Here is a 22,629-nt window from a genome sequence, read left to right on the forward strand (position 1 = left end):
CGAGGCCAGCTAGTAAGTGATTAGGGTGATTAGGACCCGGTGAGGGTTACATATTGATCAAACAATCCTGAAATCACAAATAAATTATATATTGAATAGAAAATATTTATTTTAATTTCTAATAATATTTTTACAATATTACTGTTTTGTGCTGTATTTTAATTAAATTCATTTTTTTTTTTAAATCTTACTGATCTCAAACCATTGAACGCCAGTGTATAATCATTAAGTCTATAGTTTACACATATTCAAAAATTAATCCAAGTTTAATTATTTGAATGTGCATTAACTAATGATTAATAAACCATTATATTTTATATTTGTTAATGTCAATAATGGGAGTTATTATAAAGAGTTACCAATTATAATGCTTTGAGATCGATTTTAGTAAGAACTGTGAGAAAATGTTTTGCCAAACTGTTTTTTCAACACTTTGGATTTACTTGTGCAATGATAGTTTGCCAATTTTTTTATGGATGTGGTTAGTAAGTGCTCACGCTAGATGGCAGCAACCAATCAAGGGTGATTAGTGTGAACGATAAAGTCTATTTCTGATCTCTTTTTTTAGCATTTTAGTGACACTTTTATTTTCAGGAAGCCACCTACATTAACTGCGTCTGTATCAGTAGCTATCGGTGTATTAATATGACTGGATATGTAACGGATGAAATTTGTACGATATAAAGAATCTTTTTATTGCATAAAATAATGCATTTGTTATCTCAGTAGTTTGTTTTGTCTAGCAAGTGCAAGGCAAAGTTTAAACGGTTTACAAGAGCAAAGCTTTACCTCTCTCACCATATTTACAGGATATTTACATGTCATTTTTTATATCTGTAATATCTTCCTCTCACAGTGTCCATGATGTGAGAGTCCAGTGTCATCCCTGGAGCAAAACTCCTTAATGCAACAGATCTGAAACACAAAGGCTTCTTTACACAGTCAAAAACTCCAGCCAAAATAGGTTGTGGTCAGCGGGTAACAGTTTTTGCACCAGCGGCAGGCGAGGGCAAAAAAAAGCATTATGCAGGTCTGTGGTTTATGCTTGTGTTGCAGAGGGGCTGAGAGGGGCCGGCTGGGTCTCTGTGTCCTCTTTACTGTTGTCTGAACAGTCCGATCCGATGTAACAGCCTGAGTCTCTGGGACAGTCATTCAGTTCCACTTTAACTTCTTCAGAGGGAGATTTGGGCTCCTCATTTGTCTCACCCAAGCTCTGATTATTATCTGCATCAGAAAAAAACAAGGCTTTCACAACAAGCTCCGGTCTTGTAGACAGACATACGTAATGATAATGTCATCAGATTTTGTAAATATTCATGCATTACTTGGAAGTATGTTGTTATCACAAGCAACACACGCAATGTTTTACTGTGTATTGCGACGTTCAAATGCAGTTTGTGAGGTGTGGCTGTATAAGACGGATACCCACACACACTCACTGCTCAACACACTTCCTGTCTGGTCTGTCATCACATGCAGGCAACCGGCCTCAATGACATTCACTTTTTTCCACTAGCATCTTTTTTATTTATTAAGCTACGGTAATAAATGAATTTAAAAAAGCGAGAAATCCCTATAGTGATTGTGAACTATTTTAAGATTTTGTTTTTCAATTTACAAATAAATGTATTGAATTTTTTATTAAAAGTATTTTGTAAATAGTTTATATTATCCATTTAAATATATTCCATACTCTTTCTCTCTCTCTCTCTCTCTCTATATATATATATATTATGTACAAATTAATTTTATTCAATTTTTTATTTAACATTTTTTTCAATTTTTTTGTATTCAATTAAATAGATGTAAATATATTATTTAAAAAAAATTAAATGTTTTAAAATATATTTTTGACGTTATTTAAAAACAATTTTCTAAAAATGTACTTTTTGGTTAATTTATTGTGTCATGACAAAACAATTTTATTAAAATATTTAGTTATTTTGTAAAAAAAAAACATGTATTCAATATTTTATATTATTAATTGAAATAGATATTATTTTAATAATCTATTATTTACTTAAATATATAGTATTTAATTTAAAATATATATTTTTAATTTTTTTTAATGTATTTGATCTCATCTTTGTTTTGTGTTAAATATTTATTTCACCACAGTTATCAAACACCGAATGGAAAAAACTAGATTTTTATCTGGGGGAAAACGTGTGAAAACTTGAGCTTCCAGCCTGTCGCTTTACCATTGTGGCTTTGATGAGGTTTATTTTTGAGCTTCTGAAACGATCAGAGCGCTGAGGAGCTCATCCTACGTCAGCACTTTAGCTGTGAGAGCGTTCGTATAAAAGTGAAAATTCAACAACAAAGATAGTATCATTTATGTGAATTTTCCAGACATTTAATTAAACTTATGACTTTTGATATTCAACCACTTACATTCAGGGTCCTGCAGGCTTTCTGCCGCTGCTAGCAGCAAGTGTCTGTGTTCGGGGTCGCTCACATTCAGCTCTAAGAGATGCTGCTCCTTCAAATCCCGAAGATCGTCCACCGTCTGATACCCGTTCAACAGCAGAGATGAAATGTGCTCCTGCAGTAACAATTTTGTCTGTTAAAGTACCACACTCTAAAAAATGCTGGATTGTTTCAACCAAAATTTGGGTCAAATATGGACAAATCCAAATGTTGGGTTAAAAATGTTATTATAAAATTTACAGTTTAAAGTGAAAAATTTTTGATTACGTTTTTAACCCAACATTTGGGCTTGTCCATATTTGACCCAAATTTGGAGCATTGTTTAGAGTGCACCAACTTTCATAAACTTCACAGATAATACATAACATCCTGTTTATGAGATCTTTGAAAGAGAATCTAAGCTAATGGATCTGAAGGGTGCAGGTTGATCTTCAGATACTGTATTTAGTTGTACAGTTTAAGCACCTCCAGATTGAGTCTTTCCAGAAATTCCTGAAGGGTTTTGGGTCGAGGTCTTCTGCTCCTGCGGTGACAGCGAATCCTCGGTTCCGGCACGCTTTCCTCCACCAGCACGTCGACGTAGATGAACTTAAAGCTTCCCACTTTACCGTTCAGCATCCCAGTCCAGATTCCCATCGCAGGTTTACTGATAATCTCAATCACATTTCCCACCTTACAAACGAAAAAGAAAACATGTTAATGGAAAAACAATCAATCTGCTGAGATCTCAGGCTGTTTTTACCGTGAGTTTTAGAGAGTCTGTATCATACGGACTGGGAACAAAGTAATAATAATTCTAAGAGAGGCTAAATAAATAAAAATAATAAAACAAAAGAAATATTTCTAATATGCTGATTTGGTGCTCAAGAAACATTAATATCAATTCTGGAAGACAGTTGTGCTGCTTAATACTTTTGGGGAAACTTTAATACATGTTTTTCAGGATTCATTGATGAACACAACGTTCTAAAGAACCATTTATTTGAAACAAAAATCGTTTCTATTGAGTTAGCACTGCTGAGTTGAGTTTGTTTCTTGTCGCTTAACATCTCAGGTTGATTTTTACCATAGACAGTAAAAGAAATGGACACAGCGCCCCCTTGATTTCAATGGAGAAAACTGAAGCCCGATTAAAGCACTCACTTCCTGGTGGCTGAGCGACTGCGTAGGCTCAAACTGAACTTGACGACAGTCTGACAGCTGTAAATCTTCTAGTAGCTGTGCCGAGACAGATCTGAATCACCTAATTCCTCAAAAACGTTGTTGAAATATTTTGTCCCGTTTCTTTTATGGACTCTCTATCTATGGTCTTCTCCTTGACTTTATGCCTTTGTTTCCCCCCCGATTGCCTCATAGAGGGTAAAAGATTGCCTGCGAGCTTCTCCTCCTGTCTATACGGTAATTTCTCTACTGTGCGACAGAGAGTCGCGTGGTTATGACGCAATCGTTAGCCTGTTTTTACAAAAACGGCTTCTAACGTAAGATACAAAGTAATGGAGCCTTTTATGCATTGTCGTGTTTCTTTAGAAATAAATAATGGACAAATGAAGTCTTTGGACGCGTCAGATGTAAAGTTATTCGCAGTCAAAGTGACGCCAAAATGAATGGGAGTCAGTATAATGCTAACAGCGGGTGAAGTTCTGCTACAATGGCAGCGCCCGCGAGGCTTCATTTCCGGTTGATGGATTACCCGCTTGGTTTTTACCTTGAGTTTGAGAGACTCTGTGTCATACGGACTGGGAACAAAGTCGGTGTGGACCTTGGCTCTCCCGCAAAACTGGCCGGTATAGGGCACGTCTTCTTCTAAACGCAGGCTGTCCCTGTTACTATAACCCTCAGAGCTGCTGGTCACACCACCTAAAACATCAGGAAATGCAAGAACAACCAGTCAAACACAAACCACATGGTTGAAATGTCAAGAGCACATCTGCGCCAAAATGTCAAATCAGCAAGTTTTAATGCTCCGGTGGCAGCTCTGTTTTACTTTTTAAAGGGATAGTTCACCCAAAAATTTAAATTCTGTCAGTAATTACTCTCCCTCATGTTGTTCAACCCCGTTCATCTTCGAGACACAAATTAAGATATTTTTGATGAAATCTGAGAGCTGGATCACTCCTCCATAGGCTTCTAAGGGATTGACACTTGTTCCCCGAAAAGTTATTAAAAACATCGTTAAAATAGTCCAAGTGACTACAGTGACTCAATCTTAAGCGACGAGAATACTTTTTGTGCGTAAAAACAAACAAAAATAACGACTTTATTTCAACTATTCATTTCCTTCTCTGTGGGCGTCGATTGAGTTAGCGTATTGGGATAGCGTAGAGCTACGTCACTCGTTTGCTCACTATTGGCCGACGCTGGTCATGTGTGTGTGATGCGTGTGACGTACAACACAGAAGCGCTGCGCTGTTACACTAGTGAACTCACTCGACGCCCACAGAGAAGGAAATCAATAGTTGAAATAAAATCCTTATTTTTGTTTGTTTTTGCGCACAAAAAGTATTTTCGTCACTTGATAAACTTAAGATTGAGCCACTGTAGTCACTTGGACTATTTTAACGATGTCTTTAATAACTTTTCGGGGAACAAGTGTCAATCCCTTAGAAGCCTATGGAGGAGTGATCCAGCTCTCAGATTTCATCACAAATATCTTAATTCGTGTTCTGAAGATGAACGAAGGTCTTACGGGGTTGAACAACATGAGGGAGAGTAAATACTGACAGAATTTACATTTTTTAGTGAACTATCCCTTTAAAATCCAAATGGTCCAATAATAAATGATCTATAGTTGTAGAAGATCAGCTTACTAGACGAGCTCTGGCCGCTGTGCAAACTGAACAAACTCTCCACCGAGTTACTGGAGTGGTTGCAGCCTTTGCCCATCGTGCCGTCCACAACATCAGCAGCTTCACTCTCCTCGCCCTGTGAAAAACGTCTCAGGTAAGAGTCGCAACCAAAAGCTGATACGTGACAGGTCTTCAGGTACAAAGTCAGGACGTGCAAGGCCACGGGCCGCTCGAGAGATCCAAGTCTTTAATCTGTGAGAGCTGCAATGCCATTTTTACCTCAGACTTCAGAAACTGCATGTAATCCACACACACACACTCCTCAGAATCTCTTTATAGTACAGCGGCAAATAAAAACGTTTAAATAAAAGAGAAAACAACGGAGACGTTGTGCACTGTAAAAAAAAATATATATTGTTGGTTTAACTTAAAAAAGTAAGTAACCTGTCTGCCTTAAAAATTTAAGCTGACTGAAATTAAAAAAAAATAGTTAATACAATGGAGATTGGTTTAATCAACAGAAACTCAAAATATTATGTTATCTTAACTACATAAATTATTTAAGTCAATTTGACAAAAGAAAAAATGCTGTGACAACAGATCATTTGGGTATTTTTTTACAGTGTGTGTTCTTGTTTTTACAGCTTTAATACCTCAGACTCACGTGGTTTACACAATATAAATATATTAGGAGAAACTTTCTGCAAAGAACTTTTACTCTTCACTCTGTCATGTTTCGATGTTATAAAATAGTTTTAAACCCAAATTGACCAAAAAAAACTGATTTGCACCTACACTATAATTAAGTTTCTTGATAAGGGAACATTTTTAGAGGATCTAAGGAAGATTTTCATAGACAAACATCTTAAAAGTTAGTATTTTCCTCACATGAAAGACTCTGAACACTTGGAATATAACATGCAGGTCATACACTACTTTTATGGTACTTTGTTATGGATCTCAACAGCCCCAGACTCTATTATATAAAACAGCACTTTGGACATTTTACTAATTATTTGTGCTGAAAAGTTTGTTGAACTACCTAAAAGTCAAGTTCAACATCAAACATCAAGTTCTCAAAAAGAACTCAAGAAACACAAGTTCTTGATAAGAAGAGCGTACTTTGCTGAACCTTTATTTTTAAGAGTGTAACAACACGGCTGGTAAGTTTTGCTGTTGTTTTTAAGGTTAAAGTGTCAAGCAAGCGCTCACCGTTTCCTCTGACATTGCTTTAGTGTATTTCCGGCCCATTTTTTTACGCATGGTCAGCGAGATGTTCTTCATCTTCTTCCCGAGACCTCCTGATTTACTGGTATCCACCTCAGCTGCTTCCACAGGCTACACACACATGCATGGAGTTCAGTACAACACCCTTTTTACAGTTTTTTTATAAGTGCATTATTAAACAGAGAAACACTCGCCAAACTTTCTCCTTTATTTTCATCCTTGACCTGGGTGGGCTGCTGTCTGTCAAAAATCCCAAAACTGGTGGATCGCTGAAACACAATGAATTCATTAGGTTAATGGTGGTCTGTGGTAGTGAACAGTCTTGATTGTGTCTTTGATTATCACATCAGTCTTATGGTCACAGAAGAGATGGCCAACAAAGTGACAGTTTCTCGAACAACTCATTTGTACAAACAAATAACATAAACTGTTAAGCAAGCGAACTGTTAGTACTTGCGTAATGTCTCCTTTCACCATAATAGGTGGACAAACTGTTTGTTTCTGGAAAAAAAAAAGTTTTTACCTTGGGTTTGTTCCTTGATTTGTCTGAGACATTGGACGGTTTCCTTTGCAGCATTCTGTCACTTGTGTGAAATGTTTTTCTCTTAAGTTTCCCTGACAGAAAGCAGCTCAACTCTTATTGAAGACACCAGCGCTGGCCTGAAGCAGCTCACACACGCAGTCGAGTCTAAACACACTTCCTCAACCGCACACAGGATGTGTGTGTCTACTCTGACATCTCTAATCAGTGACTTTAAAGCGTCACTTCAAGAGAAAATAATGTTGGCTCATTAACATCAACAGTGTTTCAGAGCATAACGGATTTAGAGATAGTCTGATGTAAAGTGTGTAATGTGATCTGTTAGGGGTGTAAATCGGACAGTTCATCACGATACGATACGATATCGATTCTCTCAGCCAGCGATACGATTATTGCCGATACCTCAAAAAATTCTGCGATACGATTACGATTCGATTCGATTCAGGGTTATCAATCGATTTATCGATATTTAGATATTATGTGCCAAGTTTACACAACCAGTTACGTTTATTAACTCACAAATGCATCCAAAAATATATGAAAGTTTAATTAAACTCTTTGAAAATGGCACACCCTCTCCCAATTGGGACATTTACAAGTTGTTTGTTACAAGTTACAAGTAAAAAAAAAACATGATAGCCTATATGAAAATGAACAAGAACGGAGTTATCTGTTTTTGCAAATGAACTATAACAGAAGAGGTTGTTTTGATTAAGTAATAATAACAAAAAAATACAGGTAAATGATCAAATAAAAGTGCATTGAAAGTATTTTATATATATATATATATATATATATATATATTTTTTTTTTTTTTTTTTTTTTTTTTTTGTGTCTGGCAAAAGCAGATAACTCCACATTTCATGTTTCAGAGTTAAACAAAGCCTAGTAATTGCTATGATACTTAATAAAACACTTAATCGTTGGAACGTTAATCTCCTCAGCTGACATCTAACGTTAGACGCCTGTCAAACTTTGGTGTTATGAATAACGTACACGCGATACAGAGAGCTTTTCCCTCACCACTAACCTGCTGTTTTAGCAAGATTCCGTGAAAAAGTTTCAGATCTTATTTTCCTTTTACGCCATGAAGTTCATCAAGTTCGTTGAAATCCATCCTCGATCACTTTTAATCAGCTTTGACGAAACTCCTCGCAGCTAGCGCGTCTTTTCAAAGTGACTAGCAGGCTTGTCACCCGACCTGAATACTGCGCAGTGCGCACTGATTCGCTAACACAGACTTTTCGGGTTGATTTCACAAACAAGGGTGCTTGTCGTTTCTGCTGTAAAAGATGAACTCGCGATGCCTTGACAGTGGAAAATACCCGCTTTTGTGACAAAGGGTTCTGTCAATCTTGTCAGGTGTCTATTTCAGCTGAGAAAAGTTCCGTGTGAGGATGTGGAGAGTGTCAAAATAAAGGTACCGTATAATCGATATTTTGTGTGTGGAATCGATGCATCGTATCGTTAGACTTTTGATCGATGCATCGATCCATATCGATGTATTGTTACACCCCTATGATCTGTATAAGAAATCACTGTAACTTAGAATTGTGGGTTATCATCAATTAATTAATATGTACGCTACCATTCAAAAGGGGGTCGGTAAGATTTTTTTAATGTTTTTGAAAGAAGTCCCTTATGCTCCAGTTGCATTGATTTGATCAAAATACAGTAAAAACAGTAATATTATGATATATTATTACAATTTAAAATAACTGTTTTTATTTGAATTTACTTTAAATTGTGTTTTATTCCTGTTTTGACAAAGCTGAATTTTCAGCATCATTACTCCAGTCTTCAGTGTCACATGATCCGTCAGAAATCATTCTAATATGATGATTTAATACTCAAGAAACATTTCAATCAATGTTGAAAACAGTTGTGCTGCTTCATATTTTTGTGGAGACCATGATACATTTTTTCAGGATTTTTTTTTATGAATAGGCAACATTTATTTGAAATAGAAATAGTTTGTAACATTTTAAATGTCTTTAATGTTCCCTTTGATCAATGTACATCCTTGATGACTCCAACCTTTAGAACAGTAGTGCATATACATTAAGAATATATATTATTTTATACATAAAATATGTGATATTAAATATTATTGTCCCGATCATTCAGTTATTTTGATATTAATTTCATTAGGGGTTTTAGCTTGTTTTCTCAGTCACATGTTCTCCTTTGTTTAGCTTCCCGCCACTTATTAGTTACTGTGGAGATTCACTAATCATCACAGGTGTTTGTCATTATTTCCCTCATTTGCTTTGTATTTAAGTTGCAGTTTTTTCAGTGTTCATTTGTCTGGTCAAGTTTATGCACAGTGGTTGGTTTTGTTTGTTAATCTTGTTTTGTTTTACCTCATGAGAGGATTATTAAAGATGTTCATCGTGTGATCCTTGCAACTGTTGGTGGCAATTATCATTTTACATTGTTAAAAACTTTTTGAAGTTGTAATAAAAACCAAAGATTGTTGGAGAACGCTTTACAAGAAAATTTACTTATGAAATTTACAAGCAATTTCTGATTAAAAATAGATTCTACACAATTTTTTCAGTGTACATACTCTAACATAATTTGTATGATACAGTATACATTTTATAAAAGCAGTTCTATATATATTTTTTTACATTTATATAGTTTTACTTTGGCAATTACTATTTAAATATCCTAAATTATCCAACACAAAAAAAAAAGGTTTTGCCTTTTTTACATTGTGGATCAAAGAAGATATTAAATATATTTTAAAAAAACTTAATTCCAAATTAAACTGGTATGCTTGAGTTAATCTGCTTTTAGATCAGGTCAGCACAGAATCAGCTCTTCTCAGAGTAGCTAATGGCATTGAAAACTGACTCTGTGTTGCCTTAGTTTTGCTGGATCTTAGCATTTGACACGATTGATTTATTGAATATCTAAGGCAGGATGTGGGGTAAGTTGGTTTGCCTCTTTTTCTCAAAATAGAACCTTTTCTGTTAAAATCGGAAATGTCTTGTCATCTATAGCTTTTATTACCTTTGGGGTCCCTCAAGGTTCCATTTTGGGACCAGTGTTATTTTATTATATTTATATACCAGTGATATATGCTTCCCTCTTGGCTCTATTTTTTAGAAATACAGTATTTCGTATAAATTTTATGCTGATGACACCCAGTATTTGCCTATAAAGTCTGGAGATGACAAATCCATTAAATTACTTTTTGAATGTGTAAAAAACGTAAAATGGTGGATGATTAACTTCCTGCAGTTAAATGAGAAAAAGACATAAATTATCATATTTGGTCCTAATAGCTGTGCAAATAAAGACTCTAGGGCCTCTGTTTGCCATCCAATCTGCGTACTTATGTCAAGAATCTGGGATTTATTTTTGACACAGAGTTAAAGTCTAACAGACAAATCAATTCAGCTGTGAAGAATAGTTTCTTTCAACTGTGAAATATTGCTAAACTTAAATCCGTCTTATCTTTCAGTGATCTGGAGAAAGTAATCCATGCTTTTATTTCTTCACGTCTTGATTACTGCAGTGCTTTGTACACGGGTGTAAGTCAGTCCTCGCCGTCACGTCTTCAGCGGGTACAAAATGCGGCAGCAAGGTTGTTGACAAACACAAGAAAGAGGATCATATATCCCTTATTCTGGCTACCAGTTCATTTTAGGAAAAAGTACTTTTGTATACTTTTAAAGCCCTGCACGGACCAGCAACAAAATATGCTTAAAAGGCTTTACCAATGTCTATCAGATCCTCTACCGTTGTAAACATGTTTAAAAAACTTCTTAAGACACATTTGTTTGATGAGGCTTTTGCTACTTTGTAAGGACCATTAGATTTGGATTAGTTGCATTTATATATTTTTTCTCCTCTTTTTTCTCTCTCTTTTATCCCTTCCTTTATTTGTATTTTATCTTATCCCTTTGAAATTGTACAGCACTTTGGTACACTCAGTGTTTTGATTGATTAATTAACACAGTTAGTTAAACACACTCCCTGTCTTGCAACTCCCCCCTGAAACACATGATGTTTTATTAACAAGGTTCGGGAGGAACACGTTCTAATGATCAAACAATCAAGTCATTCCAACCAGCAGTCAGCGATCAGTAATCAACAGGTCCACTCAATCAGCATGAGACCAATTAAAAGTAATTTGTGTGGTGTGGCTTTTATGTTCATGGTTAAGTTATATTCTAATTTGCATTCCCGCTGAAAAACAAGCGTTATAGCGTGAAAATCTTGCCTATAAATAGTGTTGCGCGCCGCCTTATCAAATTCAAATGGATCAACTTCTCCTCTATTTTGCTTGGGAACTAATGTGGTCGGGACCAAAGTTTACAGACTGCGTTCTCTGGAAACGGAGCACTTCTACATTCCGATTGGTTGCCGCCGAACCGCGTCATAGCTCATTAGCATAAAGTTGACCAGATTTCAACTCTCCTCGCTGCTCTCACCGTCCAAGACGCGCCGCGCCGCCCTCGCCGGAGCTCATTGAAAATGAATGACTTCCGGCCACTTTGACACTCTCGCCGGCGGCGGTGTGAACGCACAGTAAGGACTATAAATATTTTCAGCATCCCTCCACCACCCCATCTCCTCACCTGGTTATCTTCCAAACCAGAGATACGGGGGGAGTACTCTATGTTCGGGTCCAATTTACCCGGTCACCACGCCAAATACGCATAACCATTTACTCTCTGATCATTCGTAAGTGTGAGATCTGAAACAGTTGTGATCAGTTTCTCACCAGGGGGTCCGGCATGTCCAGGTCCATGACGGAGTGGCTGATCCATCTGGCTTGCTGGTCTCTTTTGTAGGGGTCCAATCGGTGAAAGAGCTCCTCGTATTTATCCCAGTCTGTGTCTCTGGGGAGGGTGAAGTTGAAGTTATACATGACCTGTTCAGCCGTCGACCTGTGGCAGGTGTGTGTGGACGTGTCCCACGCTGGAGAATACGCCACGGGACTCCAGTACTCCTGAAAGAGCCCTGGACTCCAGGAACCCTCTGTTTCGGTGGTGTCCACATTCTTCTCCTGCAAGGGCTGCTGGGACGGAGATGGTTGTCTTGTGGGCTTCTTCTCAGCTTTTTTGGTCAGACTGATGCATGTTATGACAGGACTGTGGTCTTTGCCATTGGATTCTGTCAAATGACCTGAAGGAAGTAACATAGATTATGCAGCTTTTGTATTATTATTTAGTTCAGTGGTTCCCAACCTTTTTTTTGTCTGAGACCCCCTTTTTCCCAAGAAAATATTTTAGGGACCCCCTTCACATTTAACATCTTCGCTCTTGTAAGATGTTTTTAATGTGATTAATGATTAATGTTTTGTTTTTTAACAAACAGTATGTTTATTACTATATAACCAGATATGTTTGTGCACAAGTAATAGCGTATAATATTGAAAATACTATAACAAAAACATCAGTAGGCCGTTTGTAATTTAAAAACATAAGCCTAGGAGTAGTCTATTAATTGGCCCTATTTGAAATGCAATAACAAAAAATCAGTATTCACACTGGTGTGTAGGGAAAAAATAATAGGCTATACATGAATATCAGTCACATGACCTCTTACGTCATCCGTTCTTTTTCCAGTTGACTGCCGCCATCTTGTTCATGTTCATGTATAAGAAAATGACTGGTGTCTGGGACCTCGTTGAAAACCCATTTTTTGATCAGCCAGGGATCGTGAATAAAATTAGCTAATGTAATATGATCGTTTGGCGCTCTAGCGATTAATATTAACAGAATAATGCGTCTTGCGGAAGAACATTGTAGCCGGAGCTTCTTCTCTCTGTTTATGTCTATGACGAGTCACGCAGGCACTGGGTTACACCAGCGGTGCGACCCGAACCAGTGTAAAATAGTCCCAATATAAACACTTATTATAGGTGTACCATAGTGACTCAGGATAAGACAAAAACGCGGTTTGGAAAATGGATTCATGATGTAGGCTACTCGCTCATTAGGCTATACAAATTTAGTAAAGTTTGATAAATAAAGTGAAAAATAAAATGTTTTTAGGTTTCTCACCACCAGGCTCTGTGTTGTTCCTTGACTCCTCTGTGACACTTTGACCCCCCTTTATCACTCCTACCAGTTTCTGGATTTTCTTCAGCTTTCCTTGCGTCTCGTCCTCGCTCTCTGACCTCCTGCTCTGAAATAAAGTGACATTGGGAGATTACAGCACATGAGGGAGATCAGAGACGCTCCTTACAGTTGATCTTGCTCAAAATCAGCACACATGAAAATCCATAAACTGCTGGGGCTTCTGGGAAATAGACCTTATTAGAAGCCTTTCACAGATGTGCGTTTACTGACATGTCATTTGAGTTCCTCATAATCTGACCTCTATTTCTATGAAAAACATTTTTTTTTCTTCCAAGCAAACAAACATATAAGTTTCACTTCATTTCAAGGTGGCGTAGTTACATTGTAAAAATAAGCACTGAGTAATATTAATTAACTATACTTGCTATAGAGTTACGGTTAGGGTTTGTTACTTGTAATTATGCATAATCTACTGTTATTACTATAGTAAGTACATGTAGTAACATATATCACCTTAAAATAAAGTGTTACCAAAATATATTCTAAGAATGTTTTCTGAATGTTCAAACGTTCACGTTATGTGTTTTTTTTTATTATTAAATATTTTGTAGGGATGCACATTATATCAGTTATCAATCTTTGTACTGGTCGATTATGAATATTAATTGTGCATGCTCATTTCCCCTATTTTTACATTTAGATTAACTTTGTCGTTATCTAATGCTTACCTAAAGTTCAAAACAATATTTTACATTATAATGTTGTGATACTTCAATTCAGCCTAAATGTTGCTTTTAAAATTATTAATTTTAGTTTTTAGTGTTTTATTTATTTATTTATTTATTTATTTAAAGTAATATGGAATTGTAGTATTGGTCATTTTTTTATTTATAATTATTAATTTGAGTTTTTAATGTTTTATTTTATATTTATTTCAACAAAATAGTATATAATTTATACTATTGGACACTTTTTTTAATTGATCAGTTTTCTGCCATGAAATTATATTTAGCAGCAAATCATATTGTGCATAATTCTATTATTGGTGCATCTATAAGATTTTGGTTCATTTGACTTAAGTAGTACTCTAAGCTTTATTTTACCATGTTTAAATCATTATGCATTATTTTGCGTATTTTTCCTCAAAATTAGAATGGAAAATATAAAAAGTCTAGCCCGAACCATAAGTGAAGGCTATAAACACTGTGATACAGGCATCGGATTGTTTCTTATGTAATAATCTAGGTTTTTTCTCTTTGTATCTGTCCCTATTCAAATAAACAACAAATAAATAAAAACAGTACAAAAAAATCATAAAATACATTTTGTTCACAACAAAGTGCAATGACTGTTAAAAAGTTGAAGGTTGTAAGCAGTTGTCAAGAGAAGAAACTCACCAAGTCTTGCTGTCTGCCTTCAAAGTTTTCTCTATTGGGATTCCAGGCTTCGAAATTCACACCCTGTGAATAAAAACACCGATGCTGAATTCATTCGAGAGTGATATTGTCTTAATGTAAAAATCTCAGGTCTGACATTGAAAGAATGATAAAAGTGCAATATTACACAGATGAATGCCTCGCATTAGTGTAATGGAGAATTTAATCACAGAGGAATTTATCCCGTATTACCGAGAGACACATTTTCTGGATGCCACTCTTAAATTAATATTTGATGTTTTTTTTCACATGAAAGTGGAATTGTGGGATATTTTTTCTGTGTTGCTGCAGTGATTTACCTGGACCGAAGGATTCCCCCGCTCCTCTTTCCCTTCTCTAGTGAGTTTTGACGGCTGGTGATCTTTGACCGTCTCTAGATTAAAACACAACACAATTTAGCTCAAACCCTGGATTTATGACAATTCAGACTTTAGATTTAGATGGAAACTTGTGAAGTCTGGGAAAGAGAGTGTGACCCGGATCACATTTTATCTGACTGTCAGTCAATCAGTCTGAGCCCAAATCAAATCCTCTGTTTCACATGGGCTTTTGGAATTGCTTTGTGTCGTCACTGATCTAATCCACTAAGACTGTTTGACACACACGACTTTCTCTGACCCCTAGCCCACACTACTTCCTCGTCTAACACACACACACACACACACACACACACACACACACACACACACACACACACACACACACACACACACACACACACACACACACACACATGCTGCAGCATCTTTAGACCTCTTACCTGTGTTCAAATGGCACTTTGCGTGTACAAAGCCATCTTTTTTCCTGGTGGATGACTCTGTATGATCTGTCAGAGATAATAACAGGTTATTTTAAGAGCAAAACATGGAAGGCAAATGAAATAGTGTTATCGAGAGACGCTGCGGCCAAGTAGGTCAGCGGGACTGGCGACAGTGCTCAAAAATATGCAGCAGAAAAGCTTTGCTGGAATTCAGTGGGTCAAACACAAAAATCAGTTGTTTTTTTTAAAGTTCAATCCTTAATCCTGAAACAAAGCAAAAATTATCAGACAAAGCTAAAGCCTAATGCAACGGATCCAGAAAAATGAAGTTCTGGATGAAATAACTGACCCTCAAATTATGAATTTGACAGACCTTTAAACGCTATTACACTTTGTTCTATGACCAGCAGTATTATTAGTACTGTAGTATTAGTCACGTGGTTTACGTTAGATTATACTGAAGTTCTTAATGAACTGTGAGTGAAATCAGCAAGGGATTCTGGGTATACATTCAATTTTAAAACAAGTAGACAAACCTGTAGTCTCATCTTCAGATGTCGATAGTATTTGGGACCTGTTATGTGAATAATAAAATGCATATGATTAATAAATAAATTAATAAATATTATACATACATATTTAGCCTATTCATATATATATATATATATATATATATATATGATAACATAACAATTCAGCAAGCTGTATATTATACACCTTTCTTTTAATTCCCTGGCTGCATTGTTGTAATGTTGTTTGAAGCATTAAAAAAATTTAAGCAATAATAATTATGCAAAATAATATACTATATAATATATTTTTAGACAGTTATTTCATTGATAAATGAAGTTTATTTTCAGTTTAGAAAACTTTGTTGTATTAGCCAAGGCCTTCGTTTCATTTAGAGTGCTCGTGAGAGGACTGAACTTATTGTTTTTATGGTCAACGAACATAATAATAACTCATATAACCACAAAAGTTAATGTTTGGAAGGCTGCCATCGGGAAAAACAACAGACACCGAAATAAAAACAAGCTATACAATTGTTACTCGCCAGTTCGAGTTAATAAATCATAGAATCAGCAGGTGCTTTTCTCAGAGCTCAAGAAGACAGTGACACTACAGGCTATAGCACGCATTGGCCCTCATTTATCATTCTTGCGTAGAAACGGGCGTATATGTTGGCGTAAGATTATGCTTACACTCCTCTCACCGCCTGATTTATGAAGCTGTGCGTACCTCTGAAATCCAGGTGTACGCAATACCTGCCCTTGATAAATGCCGCGGCTGAAAACGATCGTCATTAGAATAACACGCCACTATATATTCAAGTATCCGCTTCCCCCACGCCCTCATTTTACGCCATGGACACACGGAAGACGGCAAAGAGGAGACACTTCTCTGGAGATCCAGACCATCACCATCATGAAAAATTATTATTAAATCAAACAACAATATTGTTGATGATAAATTCAAAGTTAATTGTATTTTTTTTTTTCAAAACGCTATAAATCCATCCATTTTTTGTCAAAAAAACAACAACAAGAAAAACAACAAGAAAAGAACATGCAACATATAATCAGGGACTCATACTATAAATTAATATAAATTAAATAAGTGCAACTGCATGAAATAAATAAAAGCCAAACAAAATAAATAGTAAAATAAATTAAATAGTAAAAATAAAATAAATATTTCCAATGTCACGTTCAAATATTGTCTACCACATAAAACAAATAATTTAAAAATAACACACAAATACAGTCCTTAAATACAACAATGTTAAAAATACATTCAAATCATTTAGTAACACATTTAGGCTAATAGTAATTCGTGCCGAACTTGAAAAAAGTAATAACAATATTCAGGCCTACTATTAGGCTACGTGTTGTAGCCATTAACTAAGTGCATTTAGTTTCATATTTGTTAAAAAATAATAATGTTATTTTTTCCCCATCTATGTTGATTATGAAAAGTGAACATAGGCTAAGATAGGATGCGCAATATATCGGGAGACATGCTCAGACATGATTTTGGCCACTTAATTAAGTTTTGTTTTATAGAAAGCCTTTCTTTAAAGTGAATTTCGTTTTGTATAAATTGTATCTTAATTTTAATATTTTTTTTAATCAACCAATTGCCTGGATTTAATAAATAAGAAGCAAATAGCAGACAATATAATCATGAGTCATGACATGGAGGCGCGAGCGCGGTCCCTTGCATTGCACGTGAACTGGAGCGCATCTCATCACAAATCAACCGAAACTCAGTTTATATCTCACGACAGACGTACAACACAGAAGCACTGCGCTGTTACACTAGTGAACTCACTCGACGCCCACAGAGAAGGAAATCAATAGTTGAAATAAAGTCATTATTTTTGTTTGTTTTTTGTGCACAAAAAGTATTCTCGTCGCTTGATAAACAACATGAGGGAGAATAAATACTGACAGAATTTTCATTTTTGGGTGAACTATCCCTTTAAATATGATTCTCTCTTCTTTTTTTTGTCGGATACTTAGAAATAGAACTAACAAGTCGATATTCGTTTGATAATGAATCACTGTTATTTTAATTCCAATTAATTGTTCATACGGATAGCCAAACGTTCCAGTTTAATTTGAATCATTTGGAGCGATTTCTTTTTTCTTTTTCTTTTTTTTACTTGAATCAGAATCAGAAATAGCAAATCAATGTCAATTTCGTCACTGACTCTCGGATCTTCGAGATGAAACAGGTTGAGCAAAATTGTCTGAATCAGTTCATGATCCAGTCTGAATCACTTGATTAGTTTTCTCAGTTTTTATGAGCCCGATCTCATGAAAGTGCGTATCTATACAACAAATGTTATACACAGGTTTCTTGTATACAAACAATACCGGATGCGCGCGCATCCAAGAGGCAAGACCGCTATATGTTAGGCCGAGTTCTGTGAAAGAACATTGCAATTAACGTAGATTTTGCATTGTTTGTAAATTCTTGTTGACTCAATAATAAACTGCAATTTCAGAGTTGGATCTGTTTGTTTGTGTTTCATTTGCATATTAATATAACATTATGTAAAATGTTAGTTAGTTGACTAGTAAGCTAAGTTATAATGTTAGTCATCATGTCTCTAAATGAAATTGTCCAACTAAGTTTGCGAATTTAGGTTAGTATACAGCACAACAGCTCCGTGTCATCTCTGCTTCTGCTAGAATAGAAGTGTTGTTTTCTGCCTCTTAGATGCGCGCGCATCTATGTGATGACGTTGCACAGAAACCCGTGTATTTCTCGTGCCATTTATACGCCAAAAATAGTTTTTGCATGCATATGCTACGCAGTTTTCGCACACTTTATGGCGAGTAATACGCACGCACTCCCCACCCTAATCCAGTTTCAGTGAGTAGCATATGCACGCTAAAACCATTTTTGTTGTATAATTGGCACGAGAAATAACATTTGTGGTATAGATACGCACTTTCATGAGATTGTGTTGGTTTCTATTCAGTATTCGGTTTTAAGTTTTATTCTGTATTACATTACTTATTCTGATCAAAACTGCATTAAAGGCAGATCATGACCAGTATATGTGATGCTGTAACAGGGACTATCTGACTGGTTTAAACAGGTGGGTTAGAACAGTAACTAAATCCCTCAACCTTGTCTCAATTAATATAATCCTAATCCAGCTCTCTCATTCTCTCATGAAACACAGCATACAGCACGTCATGATCTAATGGCCACTGACTGTAACTACTATTTCAGAGAAGAGATGTTAATGTTATCATTCCCATAACAGATGTATTGTTTTGAGAAATGCATTAATATCAATTGTATTACTTCAAGTTCTAATTAAACTTCCCTTCCCATTTTCTATAAACGATATAATATTTTTTCAATAAATCAAAAAGGAAACATTCTTGAAGTATCAAGTATCAACTTACTTTCTCTTCGCCTTTTCCAAAGTCTTATTTTCCAGAGTCTTCCTTGTGTGAGTTTCTGGAAGCTTCCGGAATGAGAGACAAGAACATATTTAGTCTGTCAATCTTAATTTTGATTCAGATATGATCATATATGATCCATCAAACGTGCATCAGCTCATGTGCGGCACCTCGTCTGGATAAAAAGTCATGCCGGGATTTCGGTAATTTCCTAATGAGTGTGACCTGCTGTACCCCACACACGTCACTCACAGATTAATCAGCGCTTATACAGGTGGCAGCACTTTTGCTTATTAATATTGTCCTCAATGTCACATTCAACATAACTGTAGTTCAGAGTCTCATGAAATAGCATGTGAATTCCCTTGGGATTCTAGGCATGAACCCACCATGGCGATGCAGGGCTGGGATCCACTCCACACGCCCATGTTCTTCGCAGAGTTTGGGCTGGGTTGCCTTCTGGGTAATGAGTCTTGACTGTTGAGGCCAATCTGGGCTGGTTCGTACAGGCTGTCCGTAGAGCCGTCCTGGACCAAACACAGAATAACAAGAGCAAGAAATACATTTAATATAAGAAATAAGAGCCTTGCTAGCTACTAACATGAATCACAGTAGTAACCTGAGCGGAAATACCTCCAGAATGTCAAGATTTGACCTTTAAAACTGTCACTAAGGTTGAGGAGGTAATATAGGACAGGTAAAAGGTGATGAATCATGATTCTTATTGAAAGAAGAGATATTGTTATATATCTGAGCAAAAATCTATTCTTGTAGTTTGTTATGCTTTTCTCTATTTTTATATGATTCCTTAATTGATCATATTTTTTATTTGTATTCACATTTTTACTGGTTGATTGTATTGATTGATTGATTGATTGATTGAAAAATCATATACTGTATATATATATATATATATATATAGGCCTACACACATATTTTTACAAACGCACACACACAGCCTAACCCTAAACCTACCCATCAGAGAAAACTTTCTGCACTTTTACATTTTCAAAAACATAATTTAGTGATTTATAAGCTGTTTTCCTCATGGGGACCAAAATATTTACCATATTTGTGGGGACATTTTGTCCTCATAATGTAGTGGTTTACCTGAACAAGCGCACACATGGCGTTCCTGAGGTGACACATTGTTTCAGCTGTGAATACATTTCAGTAAGCTGTACTGTTTCTTTCAACATTCCTTTCTTTAGTTGTTTTCATGTTTATTTCGTGCTGTAACTAGTAGTAAAGAGTAAGAGTTCGTTCACATCACATGCAGCTTGAACTGAGGCGCTACAGCGATCTGTCACTCACGACACATTAAAGAGCGCCAAAACCACAGTTCATTTTTGTTTGAATTTCGTTGTAAAATTGACAGAATTTAAAAGCTGAGAAAAGAAACCTACTCTGATTTGTCGGTCGGCGTGTTGATGATGTCCTCGATGCACTTTTTACTGAGTGAGAACAGTTTCATCAGTCTGAATGCATATATTATTATTATTATTATATGTAATATTATACTTATTTAGGCCTATCTAATATAATCTGACTATTAATGTAATTATTTTAAAAAAAAATTAAATCAGTAATACTTTTGACTTTATGCCTCAAAAAAAGTACCAGTAATATTTATACAGGTGAATCTCGAAAAATTAGAATATCGTGCAACAGTTCATGTATTTCAGTAATTCAAATTAAAAGGTGAAACTTATATATTTAGTCGCTATATATAACTATATACATATGCATGATTATACTTTTCAGAGAGCCGACATTATTGTATTTAAAATCCTTTTTTTTATTGATTTCATGGACTATCCTAATTTTCTGAGATTTTGAATTTGGGGTTTTCATAAGCTGTGAGCCATAATCATCAAAATTATATATATTCTTATTTTTCGAGTTTCATCTGTATATACTTTTTTACTTTTTAAAAATTATTATTATTATTATTAGACATATATAACTTTAAATATATATATATTTCTATAGTTTATTTTTTATTTTATAACATTTTAAAATATGGCTGCCTTTAAACAATTTTCAAGATGCATATTTGTGGCTAAAAGTCTTGCTCCATGATTTCTGGATCTGCACTCTGGGAAAACGAAGCATGGATTGTCCAGAGACTTCTCGCACACATGTTCAGGAGCTGCAGGCTGTTGTTGGATGTATGGATGTGGATTCAGGGGATGCAGTGTCAGCTCAGGACCTTCAGAGCTGTGGTATTCCTGATCCATGAATAGGACATTTTCCTCGCTGCTGATCCGTGATCTGCTGTAAGAAGCTGTCTAACTGTAATCCTCACCTCCGCTCAACATGCCCAATCCCAGCCAAAATCTATCCCACTTTCTCCAGCCTTAAGACAATACCATGATATCTACATCTAAAACGAGCATTTTAGCAACTTTATCTGGGAAATATTGGTTTGTAGTATAAAAGTATGTTGGAAAATCAACACTTCAATATACCTTTGGTGTTATACAACCGTACAAGTATAGCTTATGTTAAATAAACAGCAACGGAATCAATGATCTTGTTCTTTTACCAGCAGAGACGCAGATAATCAGTTCAATCTGATATGGCATACAGTGTCAGCGTGAATCAGATCATGAGATGTCAACCTCTCATTTCTGTTAATCTTCTAGAATATCTGATCAATTCATCAGTTTATGCTGTCAGTATTTAAATGAGCAAAGCGTTTTCTTACCAGAGTGAAGCAGAAGAGGTTCATTGTCCAAATTTTCGTCTGTGTCCCTGCAGTTTACACACTCTATCAGACAGGGGAATATGTGTGTGTGTGTGTGTGTGTGTGGGTGTGTGTGAGCTCCCGCACACAAAGAGCGCTGAGATTGAGTGGCTGTTGGGCTGTCTGTGGCCTCACAGATTATTGCAAATTGAAAATCCCTCCCATAATCCAATAGCGGCAGTGTCCGTCACTGTGCCCCGTCCCTGCCTGTTAATGAGCTGCAAATACCCAGCAATTTCCTTCACGAAAACAAATGTGCTGTCCACGTGCCAACAGCAGGGGACAGGAGGACACATGACATGATTTCAGTTTTGTTTTTAGCTGTAGTAATCAAGTAATGACATGTGAGAACAAAGTTTGAGAGTGAGTTTGGCCTACAAAAACAGTACTGGTAAAACCATGGTATTTTACGTATACCATGGTGCTAAATTATTTCAGTGCTCATTTACTTTTATATTCAAAACAACTTAAAAGAACCAAAAACAAGATATTATCATGGTAAAAAGTCCCCGAAAAATCGAATACTGGTATCATAACATGTCCATAACATTGTGGTAATACGATGGTACTCGACTGCCTTCGACTCTTTTAATTGCAAGACATTAGTTGGCCAGGATTAGGCTAGACCAATGACCAGTAGCTCTATTTTTGACCATGGACTTAAAGTGCTTTTCTTATGCTCATCCTGGAAAAGTTTCAAGGTTAGTCGGTCACAGAAATTAAATAGAGAAAGTAC

The 22,629-nt window shown here is 35.9% G+C and overlaps 1 protein-coding gene across 2 annotated transcripts; it reads right to left on the reverse strand.

Annotated features, from left to right (window-relative positions):
- Positions 1-670: 670 nt before the first annotated feature.
- Positions 671-22,002, reverse strand: LOC143752173 (SAM domain-containing protein SAMSN-1-like). 2 transcript variants are annotated; one of them, XM_077245232.1, is made up of 16 exons: positions 21,855-22,002; positions 19,534-19,671; positions 19,148-19,209; positions 15,758-15,795; positions 15,222-15,287; positions 14,761-14,834; positions 14,423-14,485; positions 13,008-13,131; positions 11,723-12,126; positions 6,638-6,712; positions 6,429-6,554; positions 5,238-5,352; positions 4,136-4,287; positions 2,896-3,102; positions 2,395-2,545; positions 671-1,224 (listed from the first exon to the last, which is right to left on the reverse strand). In XM_077245232.1, the coding sequence occupies exons 1-16, from the start codon at positions 21,876-21,878 to the stop codon at positions 1,040-1,042; spliced, it is 2,004 nt and encodes a 667-aa protein (XP_077101347.1). In that variant the 5' UTR covers positions 21,879-22,002; the 3' UTR covers positions 671-1,039. The 2 variants fall into 2 exon arrangements, with proteins under 2 accessions (XP_077101347.1, XP_077101356.1); XM_077245241.1 differs by lacking the exons at positions 11,723-12,126; positions 13,008-13,131; positions 14,423-14,485; ... (4 more) ...; positions 19,534-19,671; positions 21,855-22,002 and adding an exon at positions 6,967-7,161.
- Positions 22,003-22,629: the final 627 nt, after the last annotated feature.

This window comes from Siphateles boraxobius, unplaced genomic scaffold (genome assembly GCF_051911475.1).
Source record: "Siphateles boraxobius isolate OS27281-9 unplaced genomic scaffold, OSU_SipBor_1 101, whole genome shotgun sequence".
Classification (NCBI taxonomy): Eukaryota; Metazoa; Chordata; class Actinopteri; order Cypriniformes; family Leuciscidae; genus Siphateles; species Siphateles boraxobius.